The 15,868-nt window shown below is 37.5% G+C and overlaps 1 protein-coding gene across 1 annotated transcript; it reads right to left on the bottom strand.

Moving 5' to 3' along the window:
- Window positions 1-532: 532 nt before the first annotated feature.
- h6pd (hexose-6-phosphate dehydrogenase (glucose 1-dehydrogenase)) lies at window positions 533-10,559 on the bottom strand. The gene is made up of 5 exons (XM_053636205.1): window positions 9,652-10,559; window positions 4,045-4,706; window positions 3,833-3,950; window positions 3,382-3,651; window positions 533-3,286 (listed from the first exon to the last, which is right to left on the bottom strand). Exons 2-5 carry the CDS (start codon window positions 4,690-4,692, stop codon window positions 1,950-1,952), a joined length of 2,373 nt encoding a protein of 790 aa, XP_053492180.1. The 5' UTR covers window positions 4,693-4,706; window positions 9,652-10,559; the 3' UTR covers window positions 533-1,949.
- Between the last annotated feature and the right edge of the window lie 5,309 nt (window positions 10,560-15,868).

Raw genomic sequence — 15,868 nt, 5'->3', positions numbered from 1 at the left:
TCAAATGTAATCAATTCTGTTGAATGACTGATAATCATCCTTTAACAGTAAGATAAATTAATAGGAAAGTTGAAATATCAGTCCCTCCAGGATTATATGATTTTTACAATCACAGAAATGAACACAAAATCAAGCAAGCTCCACAATATTTGGAGAAGCTTGCAATTAAAAAATAATTTTTAAAAATTTTCTGCAGATTTGGGCCAAGACGTGTAATGTGATGTCACAACGCACATTTAGTCAAAGCCCTCTTTGATTCAAGTGCACTGAAATTGTGTACAGTTAAAACGGTCTCATTTACAAACATTTTGCCAGTTCAAGTAGTTTTCCTGCAAAAAAGCACAAAAAACTTTGCAAACCTTCATCGTAAATGTTTTAAAAAGCCACAGAAAATCAAGCATTCCTGGCCGCAATAATCACAAATGGACCAACATATGATAGTCTTTGTTGACCCCTAAACCCCCAGCTCTTATAAACCTGTTCTTTTTTGCTCAGCACTGATATTTAATACATAAAGAATGGCTTCACTCACTCACATAAAATAAAACTTTATTTCACTCTTTAACAAATCTTTTATGTAGAGAAAGAACATGTGAAACTTACTGAGTGGAATGGCACTATACTGTATAATGCATTTTTATCAGTCCAATTATACATTGTGATTTAAACCAGGCCACATTGTTTCAACTGCCATTTAAATGGAAACCAATATAAAAATCTCATACACTTTATATCAGATATTCAAGTCATTTTTATGCATGTGTCAATGAAAATGCTACTCCAGTGTCATCCCACCTTCCCTGTGTTGTCCACAAAAATGTTTATCCAGACAAATGTGTGATTTCATAATTGTTTTAATGAAATGGGGAGTTTGAATGAACATCACTGGGTTTGTGCCAAGCTTCCAAGATTAATAACTATTACAAAAGATAAGGCACTTCTTTTTCCTGAGGTATTTTTTTGTAGTGGCACACTGTGAAAAATATACAGTTTTGCATATTTCTGGAATGTCTGACTGTGTGGTGAACTGGAAAGCCACTTTCTGCTGGTACTACAATCGAAAGACCACACATTAATATATACAAATAGCATCCTTCAAAATTTCACAAGCCAGTGCTTTGGAAGCCAATTTATTTGAGAAGGCTTCCCAGACACACATTCAGACCAATCACAGATAATTACAGTTCCAAAATTTCATTTTACGTGATGACTCCTAACATATTATCTATGTGCATACCTTAAAAACCAGCCCTACCAGAGGCGATAGGCACGGCTTGTGGACCAGCGTGTCTAAATACTCGTTTCATATGGCAATTACAAGGCAGTCTCTATAACCCACTGAAATGTTCACAGTAGATAAGTGTTTTTAGATTCAAACATGATGCTCGTAAAAATGAAATTTCCCTTCTTTTTAAAATTAGCACAGTAAACTATTCCAAATATCAAATTTAGTTTTAATATTAACATTCACAGTGTCGTAGTTTTCCCTTGCAACCCAACTTGAAGGCATAAGAAATGGAAAACAAGTAATGCAATATTATCCAAAGGCTGAAAAAGTTGACAAGTATACAATAATAAAAGATGACCTTTCAGTCTTCTCTTTATAATGGTTCTGTTAATTTGGATCTACTCCAAATTATTTATACAAATTGGCATCTGTTTTTTTCCCCCTAATAAAAAGTCCAACACAGGATTTCTGGCAGTGACAACTATTATTATCAATGTGGTTTAATCACCTCTCACTTATCTCAAGGCAGTTCCATTTCAATACCGATATTTCTACACAATGTTTCTATATGCATTTTTATGGGCAGAATTTAAAAAAAATGTGTTTTATAATTAACTGAGTATTATTCAAATCCCCATACACCTAGTGGGTCCCTGATATTATGGTAAACTGAATATTATATTTAACACTGTAGTTATACTACACTGTGGTATACCTGAGGTTATCCTAAAAGTGCATCATAGTCTATATACCATATTAGATGGCCATCTTTTAGCTGTACACTTGTGATTGGATACTTGGGAGTTTCACCCTTAATTCTACTGAGTTGAACAACAAGCTCATGTTTTCTCTTCCCCATGATCAGTACTCCTACCCTGTGAGCTTTGTTGATTGCAGTGAATGTAAGACTCATTCGCTGGTGGGGTTTGATTGGACTTTCAGTTAGGGCCACCAGTCTTTTCCCAATATTGTTCAGATTGGTGTCTTGGAACAGTGAAGCAGTGTGACCATCCTCACCTACACCAAGCAGTATATAATGGAAACGAGAGCCATTGACAAGCTGGCTTATTTGCTTCTCATAGAGGAGTGCACCTCCATCTTCCTCAACACACAAGCGCTGGTTGAGCTGCACTGGCATGGGGTGGATGTTGAAGTAAGGAACGTGGACATTCTGCAGTAGCCGGTCGTGAATGGAACGGAAGTTGGAATCTGCCTCAGTGGGAGGCACACACCGCTCGTCTGCTAACCAAATGTGAGTGCTGTGCCACGGGAAGGTGTAGTGGTGCTGTGCAAGCTGAAGAAACAGGGCAATGGGACTGGAACCACCTGACAAGGCCAGGTGGAATTGACCTTCAGCTTGAACTACCTCTTCGGCCACATTGTGCAGGTCAGAGGCTAAGCGCTCCACTAGTTCGTCGGACCAGGCAGACACCATGTTGGCACTGCGGAATTTCCCTTGCATAACCTGGAAGTTCTCTTCAGGACCATGCTGAATCACGTTCACTTCCTCATCACTAATGAAACCAAGCAGCCGACCTTGCAGCTGAAAGTTCAGGAGGTCACCGTTAGCAGCACCACCCGGGTACAGCCGTGGAACGACATTGATCAGGCTGTTCAAGAGCGGTGTCCAGAAAGCCCACGAAGCCATGAGGTTCTCAGCACTGACAAAGCTATCCTTACGTCCATAGAACACATTAGATACGAGTTCATAATAAGCCTCTGAGGGAACCTCTGGGGACTGGATGTGATAGTCAGAAAGTGGTAACCCAAGCACAGAAATGTCTTTATGCTCGGTAACCTCTTTCCAATCACTGTTTAGCAGATCCGGCTTAAACAAATTTTTGCTAACAAGAATGGCTGAGTACTGGAGATTCCCATGGCCGAGATAGAATACAATCTGTTTGGGCTTGCAGTGGACACTGTTGTATTCCTGAATGCAAAATTTGTCATTTTTGAAAATAACTCGAGCATATCCAACACGTTCGTCAAGCATCTTACCAGATGACATAAATATGGGAATGCCGTCATACTGAGGACCGTCTCCAATGATGACCACACCTGCAAACACATTTCAACTGGGTAATAACTGAACTAATATTATTTTACAACCAAAAAAAGGATCCGAAAGCAGCCAGTTAAAGTCATATACTCACCAGCAAAAGTCGGGGTACGGCTGAAATAATCCTTTGTTTTGTTGAGTTCCATCTGGACTTGTGCATTATAGCCCTGATACTGACCTATAACCACACTGTTCCTATCAATGTATTCAAGGCTACTAAAAACTTTGAGTTTGTTCTGTAGGACTTCTTCGCTGTTAGAGAGGTTAGCAGGTATGTTCATCATCAAAAGGGTCATAATTTCCGTAAGGTGGTTCTGGAGCATGTCTCTGATGACCCCGTATTGGTCATAAAACTGAATCCGGCCTGTAAATGCCAGAGCAAAAAAAAAAAAAAGAAACACATTGGCCAGATGGCTTATGCATGTTTACATAGGTTTTAAAACAAAATAGCAGTATAACAATCACAATGTAAACTTAAACTAAGCAGTTTTACTGTATGTTGTAGTCATTTATTTGCAGTAGTAAGTAAATGACACTGTCATTACCTTTGCAATCCAACATTTCCTTCAACACAATCTCTATTCTCTCAATGTGGTGCCTGTTCCAAATCGGCTTTAGAATCTTGTGATTTTTTTTCCTGAAGGGCAATATCTGGGAGACAACCTATAGAAAGAAAACACATAAAACAATAACACATAAAACTCATTTTGATTCAGGATCTCGGGAACTCAGAAACTCAGGAAAGCTGTGCTCTCACCTGCTTCCCTAAATAGTGATCAATCCTGTACATCTCCTCCTCTTTCAGAAAACTGTACAGCTGTGCGGCTAGAAGTTGGGCGCTGTTGAAACTGTGTCCGAATGGTTTCTCCAGAACAACCCGGAGCCATGCTCCAGCTGGAGGCCGACAGGTGCTATTGATCTTTTCTGCGATTTCAGCATAGGCGAAGGCTGGGACAGACATGTAAAAGAGCCTTCCTGCTTCCATCATGCCCTCCTGCTTCAGCTGCACTTGGATCTGGTCACTGAGCTTCTCATAATCCTCCACGCTCTTAAGCTGCAGGTACTGGGACAGACGCAAGAACTGCTCTTTAACCAGAGCACAACGCTCAGGTTTAAGTTCTGACGGGCAGTTCAGCTCCTTTAATATCTCAAACAGGAGCGGAGTGCCCTTCTCAGCTGATGAGAGGCCTCCTCCATAGAAGGAGAAGGAGTGGCCTTTGCCTAATTGGGTGGCATAAAGATGGAAAAATCCTTGCCAAAGGTATTTTTTGGCCAGGTCTCCGGTGCCACCTACAATAACCACAGAAACGTGCCCAGGGTGTGGATAATCTTCACTGTCTTTGGCGTGGCCTCTTAGCCAACATGTGGTGGCCAGCAGCAGCAGACACCATTGTATCCTCCACATGGTTTCACCAATCCCTTTGCATAATAACAAAACAAAATTAATACACGAATCAAAATTTAAACTAACAAAAAGTTACAAGACAAATTCCAGACAAGTTCTTTGATGCATTTCGTACAAGTACATGATCTTATCCATTCTGCTGTGCAGATTAGGAGCGGGCAATATCACATCACAACAGTTAGACATTTTGATGATACATAAAACACAGTATATGGCTAAAAGTATGTGGACACGTGATCATCACACCCATATGTGCTTGCTGAACACCCCATTCCAGATTCAGTCCTCCTTTGCAGTTATATTAAGCTCCACTCTTCTGGGAAAGCTTTGCACTAGATTTTGAAGTGTGGCTGTGGGGATTGTGCTCATTCAACCATAAGAGCATTAGTGAGTTCAGGCATTGATGTTGGGCTAGGAGGCTTGGGGGGAGGTCAGCATTCCAGTTCATTCTAAAGGTTTCATTGGGGTTGAGGTCAGGGCTCTGTGCAAGCCACTCGAGTTCTTCCACCATGTTTTTAAGCATGCCTTTAATCATTTCTTTATGGATCTAAGTTTGTGAACACGTTCATTGTCATGCTGGAACAGGTTTGGGCTTCTTAGTTCCAGTGAAGGGAAACTGTAATGCTATAGGAAACAAAGATATTCTAGACAATTTTGTGCTTCCAACATTGTGGCAGCAGTCTGGGGAAGGACCACATATGGTTATGAAGATCATGTGTCCTCATACTTCTGGCCATATAATGTGCATCACAATACTTAGGATTACTATAAAAGTTCCAGCAAAACAGCGCTGCCACACCTGTGAAAAACCATGCAGTAGGTTGAACAACGGTTTAATTTTCATGTCTGCACTAATAAATAATTGAACATGAAAAATGATGGAAGATGTCACTACAAAAATATATTTTAATATCCAAATCAGTTGGTTCTTAGTGAAATCAACAACATTGCTGTTCAGCAATGATGGCTGGTTGTGATAATAGACATGAGGGCTAAAATCTATATCTATCAACAGCTCGACAGTGAAACAGAGCAATGCAGTACATCACTTAATTTCAAGGCAGATTGACAGCTCATTTGCAATTTATTAAAGTTTAAGTGTTTCAACTCTGTAAAGCTTTGTTTGCAGAAAACAAGTCTAACTTATTTTAAACCAAAATGTTCTGTTGTCTGTTCTTTTGAGTAAATTGTACTTTGACTGGACAATGTGTACTCAGTCTATCAACATTCTGTTTCTCCTCCAAAGATATTTTGGGATGATAGAGTAAATAATCCACCTCGCTCGTGTTCGTTACACCCATGACTGGATTTCACGTGTGCCTTCTCAATAAGTGCTGATAAAAGTTTTACAGATGCATCAGCATCATGGGGTGAAGAAAATCAGTCCCAATGCACACGAAACCTCGGAGACATTTCACTCTGTGTAATCAACAGTCATTGATAGGCTGCATAAATCTGCTGTCTGGGTAACAAAGAATACAGCCATAGTTGTCCTAGCTGTGCATTGGTGGTACTGTTGAGTTTTGTTCCGGAAAAATCCAAAATAATCCACTTTAAGACATCTGTTAACAGTAAATAATCTGATGCAGATGGAAAAAATGTAACTTTTATATTGATGTCTTTGAAAAACAAGGGGGCTTATCCTTGCTAGCCCATGTATACCAACTGCTCCTTTTGGGCAGTCTTTTAAAGTCCTGATATTGATATCATTTTAACCTTTTGCACAACCCTAATGCACTTTACATGTAAAGATCAGACTGTCACTAACTCAGAGTGTCTTACTTACATTTGAAGTGTTGATTTTTTTTTTTTTAAATGTTGTAATCAAACTAATTGTATACCAACTGCTCCTTTTGGGCAGTCTTTTAAAGTCCTGATATTGATATCATTTTAACCTTTTGCACAACCCTAATGCACTTTACATGTAAAAATCAGACTGTCACTAACTCAGAGTGTCTTACTTACATTTGAAGTGTTGATTTTTTTTTTTTAAATGTTGTAATCAAACTAATTGTAGTACTTTACATGTAAAAATCAGACTGTCACTAACTCAGTGTGTCTTACTTACATTTGAAGTGTTGATTTTTTTTTTTAATGTTGTAATCAAACTAATTGTAGTTTTTATATGAATTTAAGTTAACGATCGTAATTACAAAATCCCTAAAAGACAAAAAAGCAATAAAATCAGCATTAAAACCTGTGCCAAACCTGACAAATCTCTTTATGAGGACACTGATTATAAAATGATAATGTTTCACATTTAGCTACAGCAATAATGCAGTGGTCAAAATGTCTCTTTGTCTCTTTGAGACTTTAAAACCTGTTTTTGAGAAAAGTATTAAGCATTAAGCGCAAAGGGAATACATCAGCAGCACATAAGCATTATATACTGTAAATTGAGCAAGCACTGCTGTCTTCCAGTGTGACTGTGTGTTCCAGTTCATGATAAGGTTAACACCTTACACAAACAAACACTACATTATAATCTGTTCCTAACTGACTATCACAACACAGGAAAAGATCAGTATGGAGCACTGTGTAAATAACTGGTAATCTAACACTGAACTGTCAGTTTAATTAGTCCCATTGAAAAATAAATCAATTTAGTAAATTGTAACCAACTGAATAGCTAAAACTCTGATTCAAGCATTGACGTATTCAGTTGCACTGTAACAACAATAGCTTGTCACAAGTACTGTCTTTTCACTGAGGTCCATTTAACACTTTTATTGCCAAAGTACTCTCAAAAAATATATCTACCTTAGATCTAGCAGCCGTTTATGAGTCTGAATAAGATAATCAGTACTTATTTACTCATCACTGGTTGTTTGGCTTGAGTTTCAATACCAGTATCAACTAGTCCAGAAATGATGACACTCAGGTTAATGATAAATGTCCCACTATGGACGCGAGTCCACACAAGTAAGGTTAAGCCAACAAAGTTTTTTTTTTTTTAATTGTTTAGTACCTTGGCCAAAAGACTGTCAGTTACAGTAAAAGACATTTAGGGACTGGAGGCAGATCTAAATATGCAAGACAAATGTAAAACCAAAACATAATTTTTTTAAAGCAGTTGTTATTTCTCAGATGCTCTCACATTCCATCTAATGGTAATCCATTTCCAAAATGAATCCATTGCTTAATAATTTTTGATTAAACAAAGAAATAAAAGCTAACCATCTAAAGTGTTTTACCTGTGGATAAGGCAAAGGGTCATCACAACAAATATTGACTTATTTCATTTACTGTTTACTGCTCTTTATAGTATTTTATTTTTTTTTAATGGAGAAACATTTAACTATGATTTTTGAAGGCAACTTTGCTCTACAGCATTTCTTTGCATGCGCCTAAGACTTTTGCACAGTACTGTGTGTGTGTATATATTATATATATATATATATATATATATATATATATATATATATATATATCAGTCAGGTTTGGTAAATATGAGTGCCTGCAGACCTAACATGATCTTTTTTAAGGAATTTATAATATCCTCCTTATTTGGTCACGGGAATGGTATTTTGGTATTTTTCACTTGAGTGAGGAGGCTGTGTGGGTACTATGGTGTGTCAGGCATTACATCTTACACAGTCCAAAAATGTTGAGAATCAAATCTTTTTTTCTACTATATATTTGGGCTAAACCTTCTAACTAATGCTTTGACTATGTGAGGGATGACTTAATATGAACACATTATTTATGTTCTAAACTGCAAATGCACATATGAACAGAAGGCACACTACTGTTTTGTCCCACACATATCTCAAGCTGAGAAGTAATGTTTCTGAGGTTGAGGAAGTGTCATGCTGACAGTGCTGACAGTTGTACCACTGAGGTTATTTAAAAAAAAAAAAAAAAAAAAAAAAAAAATTTACTTCTGGTTTAGGTTGGATATTTGGAGCATAAACAAATACAGATAGTTGCATTATTCCTATAATGTATACCGCACATACTATATATAGTGTAATAATGAAAGAAAACTGATTGATGAAGGGGGTAATCCCTGGTAATAAGATATTATGAACTGTAAAGATAGAGAATCAACATCTGACATAACTCAGAACAATCCTGCATGAAACACAAACTATATTGCAATTGAGATGTGCCGTGTACTACAGTAAAATTCTTAATATCACACCCACTTCAAGGTTTCTTAGGCTAGTTGTGGGTTCTTAGCTTTGTAAAAGGATTACACTTGTCCCACGCTGGACTGATGCATTCACACCGAACCCTATTCTACACCAGTGTATACATATTTAAGTGTCCAGTTTTACATCCTACTTTATCTGTAGCTACACCGATCAGCCATAAACCACAAGCTGGCGGAGGAAGTGTGATGCTCTGGGCAACGTTCTGCTGGGAAACCTTGGGTCCTGGAATTCATGTGGATGTTACTTTGTCATGTACCACCTACCTAAACACTGTTGCAGACCAAGTACACCCCTTCATGGCAACGATATTCCCTAATGGCACTGACCTCTTTCAGCAGGATAATGCGCCCTGCCACAAAAATTGTTCAGGAATTGTTCTGTAGGATGTGCTGGACAAACAAGTGGAGGCCACACCTGACAACTTACAGGACTTAAAGGATCTGCTGTTAAAGTCTTGGTGCCAGAACCCACACCTTCAGATGTCTTGTGGAATCAATACCTCGACGGGTCAGAGCTGTTCTGGCGACACAAGGAGGATCTACACAATATTATGCAGGTGGTTTTAATGTTATGGCTGCTCGGTGTATATAAGACATTAATGAAGACAACCCTATGATCACCATCAGCCGGATTGGCTCCGGATGCACCGCAACCCTGCTCATGATAAAATACGCTTACTGAAAGTCGATTAATGGTTCGTGTTAGCCCATGTGAATACAAGAGAAGCCTTTTACGATGTATTAAACTGTACTGAGGGATAAGAATTAAAAACAGCAAGAGAGGACAGGATGTGTTGGCTTACCTGGGATCCAACGCGCAGTGTGCAATGTGTATCATGACAGGCGCTTCCGTGTGCGTGGTCACGTGACACCAAGCAACTTAGATCTTGTGTTTCACATTGTATTATTTGAGTGCTGCAGTGTAAGTTTTTGAACCACAGAGTTGGGTGTTTCAAAACAACAGAGAGCCCTTACTGACGGTGAATATATGATGTCCTGTGTTTTGTGTCTTAAACAGTCTTGATCCCGGATTTATGCATGATTGCACGAACAGACTTATAACATTGCATGAATATACCTCTAATGCCTGCACTTATTTTAGTGGAACCCTTTCACAGTTTGACTCAGTTTGCAAAAAAAAAAAAAAAAAGACATATGAACAAGTGATACAATAAAAGAGGTGTGTGTGTGTGGGGGGGGGGGGGGGGGGATAGTGGATCTTATTCTGCAGCATTTTTCTGACTGTATTTTGGATCCGCTTGTCCCTTGTATTCAAACTGTGTGGTGTGCGGCCCCTTGTGGGGTGCGAAGGAATTGCAGGGGCACGGGTGACGGGAGAGATGGAAATGATCCATCCATCCATCCATCCATCGTTCCATATCTATCCATTTTCTTATCCCAGGGGTTCCCAAACTTTTCCAGGGCAAGGCCCCCCAAATGGCATTAACATTTGACCGAGGCCCCCCTTTTGCAAGATGTCTTTAAACACATTAAAAATACAGACTTCTGAATATATCCCCTTTTTTTATTATTAATAATTACATCTTGCATCTTTACATTACATTATATTAGGAAGTGATTGTATGTGTGTGTGGTTGTCTAAGAGTGAGAATTTATTTTTCACACCAAATTGTTGAGGCCCCCTGGGTGGCCCCCAATTTGAAAACCACTGGCTTATTATACATACGCAGGCTCGTGGGGAAGCCTGGAGGCTATCCCAGGGAACTCGGTCAAAAGGCAGCCTGGACATTTTGGAAAAGCCATTCAGCCTACAGCCAGACGCAAACCTAGATTATGTGGGGTCTACTGTGCGTTTACTGCGATTCCTCCACGGAAGTAAAGGGTCACAAAAATATCTCTAGGTAACACAAAAACCTAAACACAACATACATTTATGTTGTTATTAGGTTTTCGTGTTACCTAGAGATACTGTTGTGACTTCATTTCTTTATTGAAAACAATCATAAGAACATAGAAAAACTAATAAAGAAACATTTTTCAGTAAATATATTTCTAATGAGGCTATTCACATGACATGAATTTTCACCAGACATCAGTATTAACTCAAGAAATCCAGAAATATAAAGAATTGACAACATTAAAGTCCATAAATAAAGTTATGTGTAATGAAGTGGTGAAGATAAGAAAAGTATTGAACTTTTTTCTGCAAAATCTTGGATAAAATGCTTCAGTGTAAATGCCCTAGAGCTTGCCTTGTATTCCCTTACCAGTGTAACCTGGTGCATACTCAGAAAGCACATTATAAAATGTATAATATAGTCATTAAACAAATAAAATACAGTTTCTACATAAGCTGGGAATTCAGTGTGTCAATATATTGATGTATGATTACAAATTTTAATGTCCAGTAATTAATTACAGAAAACAGTGTGATTAATTACTTAAATGTTTTTAATCAATTCACAGCCCTAAATCCATAGTGAAATGTGTGAAAAATGTGTCAAATAACAGACAGTAGGCTATTTGTTCATTATGCACCCTTGTCAAATATACATCAAGGCGTTTTACCTTAGCACTGAAAACTAAAATAAAACTAAAATGAAAAGTAATGACTTTCAAAAAATAAAAACTAAATAAAAGCTATTTATGCACCATTAAAACTAACTGAAGCTAAACTGAAATTGAAAAGTAAGATACAAAACAAAATAAAAATAAACACTATAAAAATTTTCAAAATGATTATAACCCTGTTTCAAAGTCCATTTACCTAAAAGTAAGTGGTGGTCATTTTCTTGTAAATGTCTTTGTTTGCATTTGGATGGCATGAGGATAAGTAAATGAGAGAATTTTCATTTTTGGATGAACTATTCCTTTTAACTGCCTTAAGTTTTTTAAAAGCTAGAGTTTATTCACAAATTTACACAAAAAATGTATATTCAGTGTAGTCCTAAAACGTGTGAAAACCGCCACAAGACATTACCTGCTTATGGTCTGTAGTGTCCATAACCTGGAAAGCCTGGAGAGATTGTAGAAACTGATTGCAGAAACATTTTGCAAAAAATAAAAAGATCTTGTAAGACATAGCAGATTGTAATTTCACTCTAAAAAACACTGGGTTAAAAACATTTTTAACCCAATGGCTGGGTAAATATAGGACAGGACACATTTTGGGTTAAATTAACCCATCAAGTTGGATTGTTAATTTTAACCCAGCAAATGGGTTGTTTTTCAACCCAAATGATTTTCATTTATACAAAAACGCTGGGTTAATTTTATTTCATAAATGTGTTAATATTTTCAGGTTTATTTTATCCTTTAAAAATGTCAAAAATACCACATTATAAACAAATATGTCAACATGGTATCTCCATCTTCAACTAATGTAAACTAATATTAACTAATATATTAACTAACATATTAACTAATGTAAAGTATTGAGCACAATACACAGTACCGGTACTTGCCAAACGGTGCCACCGGTGTTGTGCTCACCATTCCCTGTACTTATTGCATTACAGCCCACATTAAGAACTGCTAATACTAGTAAAAACATGTTAACCCTAGCTAACTATTACCAATTAGTCATCTTATAATAAGGTGAAATAAAACTGAAATTGGACAACTAGTTGTTGGTTTGTTTATCTTTAATAGTCTTTTGTTCATTCGTCATTATCTAAACAACTGTCCTGTTTCCTCTTTTCCTCCTCCTCTTGTTTTCTCTTGCGCTTCTGGCTGCCAGATTCAGGTTCATTTTCCAGATTCATTTTCAGGAATTAAAGCTTGTGCAACTCTGGAGAGGTGGCGGAGTATAAACGAGATACAAGATAGGGTCCCTCTTTAAGGGGGCTGCTGAGATGTTGCTGCGCATTATTTTAAGATGAAAATTTCTGATTATTTAAATGATCAACCCTCAGGGGCCCTCACAGTATGTGGGGCCCCAGGCAATTGCTTGCCTTGCCTGCCCTGTAGATACGTTTCTCCTACAACACATTTATTTGGAGTAGGGGAGGTAACCGGAGTACCCAGAGGAAACCAGCGAAGCGTGGGAAGAATATGCAAACTCCATGCAGAGTCGGGATTCAAACCACCAACCCCAGAGATACGAGGCAAACATGGTAACCATTTTAATAACCATTTAAACAAGCATTTAATTAATTAAAATGTAAAAATATTTAAATAACTTTAACAGAGCCACCAACCTTTACCTATTTTGCGCAGCAGCTCTATATTTTAGTATCAGATTATATTAGAACGAGTTACCATTAAAAAAATGCTCCAACAGAGCAGTGCTCCTTTCCCATAATAAAAACTGCAGGGGAGCCAATGGATGTGTGAGTCTGAATGGTTGACAGTACCACCCCTTCCATTCACAACAGATGTGTTCAAATAGTTTCTATGATGGACATTAAAGTTGTAGATTAGATTTGTAAAGATTACCAGAAATGCACTATGTTGTTGTTGTTGTTGTTGTTGTTGTTTTTATACTGTTCATTACTACTAGATACTACTAGATGCCAATACTTCAATCCCAATACTTGGATGTCCCTTTCTTCCAGATTGTGCTGAGTATATAACATTTTTAAACCCTTAAATAGTGTTCTAAACATAGTTGAAAAGTAGGTATTTTATAAAATATGAAAAGGTTCTGTTAAAGCAATAAGGTTTTTATTTTTTTATTTTTAATCCCAATTCGTGCCAACAACCAATACACCACAGATTCCCGGCCCTGGTCCTGGAGTACCTACTGTCTATCATATTTTAGTGTTTTCATTGCTCCAGACACACCTGACTCAAATGATCAGCTAAGTAAGAGTCCTTCCTGAATTATGTGGGTGTGTTAAAGCTGTGAAAACACTAAAATGTGCAAGAAGGGACACTTCAACACCAATGTTGTGAACCTGTACAATCCACCACACGGTTTTAAAAGAGAACTCTATAGGCGTAATATCTTAGCTGCAATCATTTAACATGGAACAACAACTTCGAATAAGAACTTGCAAATGAGAAACCAACTTCAGACCTTTCTGTGGAGAGGTGTTAGAAGTAGTTACGCCATCTAGTAGTTATGTATATCATTTTCTTTTCTTTTTCTTCTTCTTCTCAGTTTCTTCCATTTATTAACATGTAAAAGTTTCATTTATTCATTTTCAGTAAGATGTGGTGGATCAGGATGCCGGGGACACTGGGTATAAGGCAGAAATGGGCTTAATATCTTTCAGCGTATTCAGTGCACTTTTTTTTATAGTACAAACTGTCTTCCTGTAGCTACAGTTACCAAAGCAGAGTTAAATAAAAACGACTTAAAAAATCTTTACAAATAAAAGAGCTGCTAACGGCGGCCATGTTTTTGTGTCATGCTTTCTAAGCCTGACTTCCATAGTGCCTTATATTTACTATTTAACTTGTAACTTAACCCAGACAGAAATCTCTCTCTCTCTCTCTCTCTGTTTTTGCCTGCTTTTCTTTAACCCTGTTTTAATTATTATAAAAATTGTTTAAGTTAAATGGCAGTATCACAGGGCACAATATACTGCTGAAAGAGGCCACTGCCATTAAGGAATACTGTTGCCATGAAGGGGTGTATTTGGTCTGCAACAATGTATAGATAGGTGGTACGTATCAAAGTAACATCCACATGAACGCCAGGACCCAAGGTTTTCCTGAATATTCCGTCAATTATGTAATTGTCTAGGCTTACACCCTGATATTTCCATGAAGTAACACCTTACCAAAACTCTAACTGATGCCTCCTTGTTTCCTCAGTCCAATATCTTTTAATATGTGACTCAGAATTCGATTGAGGTTTGCCATTTTTAACGACATACCAATTCTATGTTAACTAGGAGGCTCCTAGATCAAGAATACACAGGTGCTTCTTATGTGGAAGTCTTTTTATTATAGTGTGTGCACTGAAAGCCTAAGATGCTCAACCTTTCCCAAAAAGCCTATTCCAATAAAAGATAGAATAATAAGAATGAAAAAAAAAAACAACAGTAAAATGAATTAGACAAAATGTGTTGAAATAAAATCCTTGGATTAAAATGTCTAGCTTTAAAAATGGTGATATGAGAACATGCATACTAAAACATGTAATAATACTTTAGATATAGTTAACTGAGTGTAGTCACTGTGGTATAGGCCTATAGGCAGACCTGTTGTACATTTAGCCTAATACAACTAGGCAGTTCACTTGTGTCTCTAAAATTATGTATCAGTGAGCAAGGACGTCTCATTTGCTAAATATCTTTGTTCTTGTTTCCTCCTGTCCAGATTTCCTTTCCTTGTACACTTTCTCTGCTTTCTCAAAGGGAGGTGCTGAGAAGTGAGGAAGGGAAGCATGCAAAGGAAATGAGAAGGTGCAATTTAAGAAATGAGATGTATACCCTTGGCTTTTGTTATACTAATCTGAAGGTGTTTTCCTCTGCAGCACTCTACAAAACTGTCCATCAGATCTGTATACTTCCCTCCTGTCATCCACAACACACCTAACAATAGCAGAATCATCTGAAACCTTCTCCATGTGACAGATGTTCAGGTTGTGAAAATGACTAAAGTACAATGAGTGAATGAGAAGGACACGGGCAAGCCCTAAAACGTAAAGCTCCCTGTATATACCATAGACCACATGTGGCTCAGACACAGTCATGTTATATTGTGATATTTCCAGTGCCATAAAGCACTACAGTGTCTGTGAGAGTGTTTGTACAAAATTTAGGTTCAAACCCTGGACCATGGAACCATGAGACAGAAACACTACCAGCTGCACATCCGTGCCAGCCTATAAAATGATAATATGATACAAATCTAAAAATAAAGTCATATAAAAATAAACCATATAATAATAAAGTCAGGTAAATTGAGCCGAACTGATTGGAGCATTATAGCTCTTTGAAATTTCATTGCCAATTGCTGCAACTAGTTTCATGCTGTTATCAGAACACTACTTGTATCAAATTATTTGAGTGACTTTGATAAGGCAATCTCGGTACTGTCTTTTTTTCTTTCTTTTTTTTTTTTGGAGACAGAAAACTACATAGTGACCATCCTGACATTAAAAAT

This window comes from Ictalurus furcatus, chromosome 11 (genome assembly GCF_023375685.1).
Source record: "Ictalurus furcatus strain D&B chromosome 11, Billie_1.0, whole genome shotgun sequence".
Lineage (NCBI taxonomy): Eukaryota > Metazoa > Chordata > Actinopteri > Siluriformes > Ictaluridae > Ictalurus > Ictalurus furcatus.
Note: the sequence above shows the minus strand (reverse complement) of the source record. Positions and strands in the feature narration are given on the sequence as shown.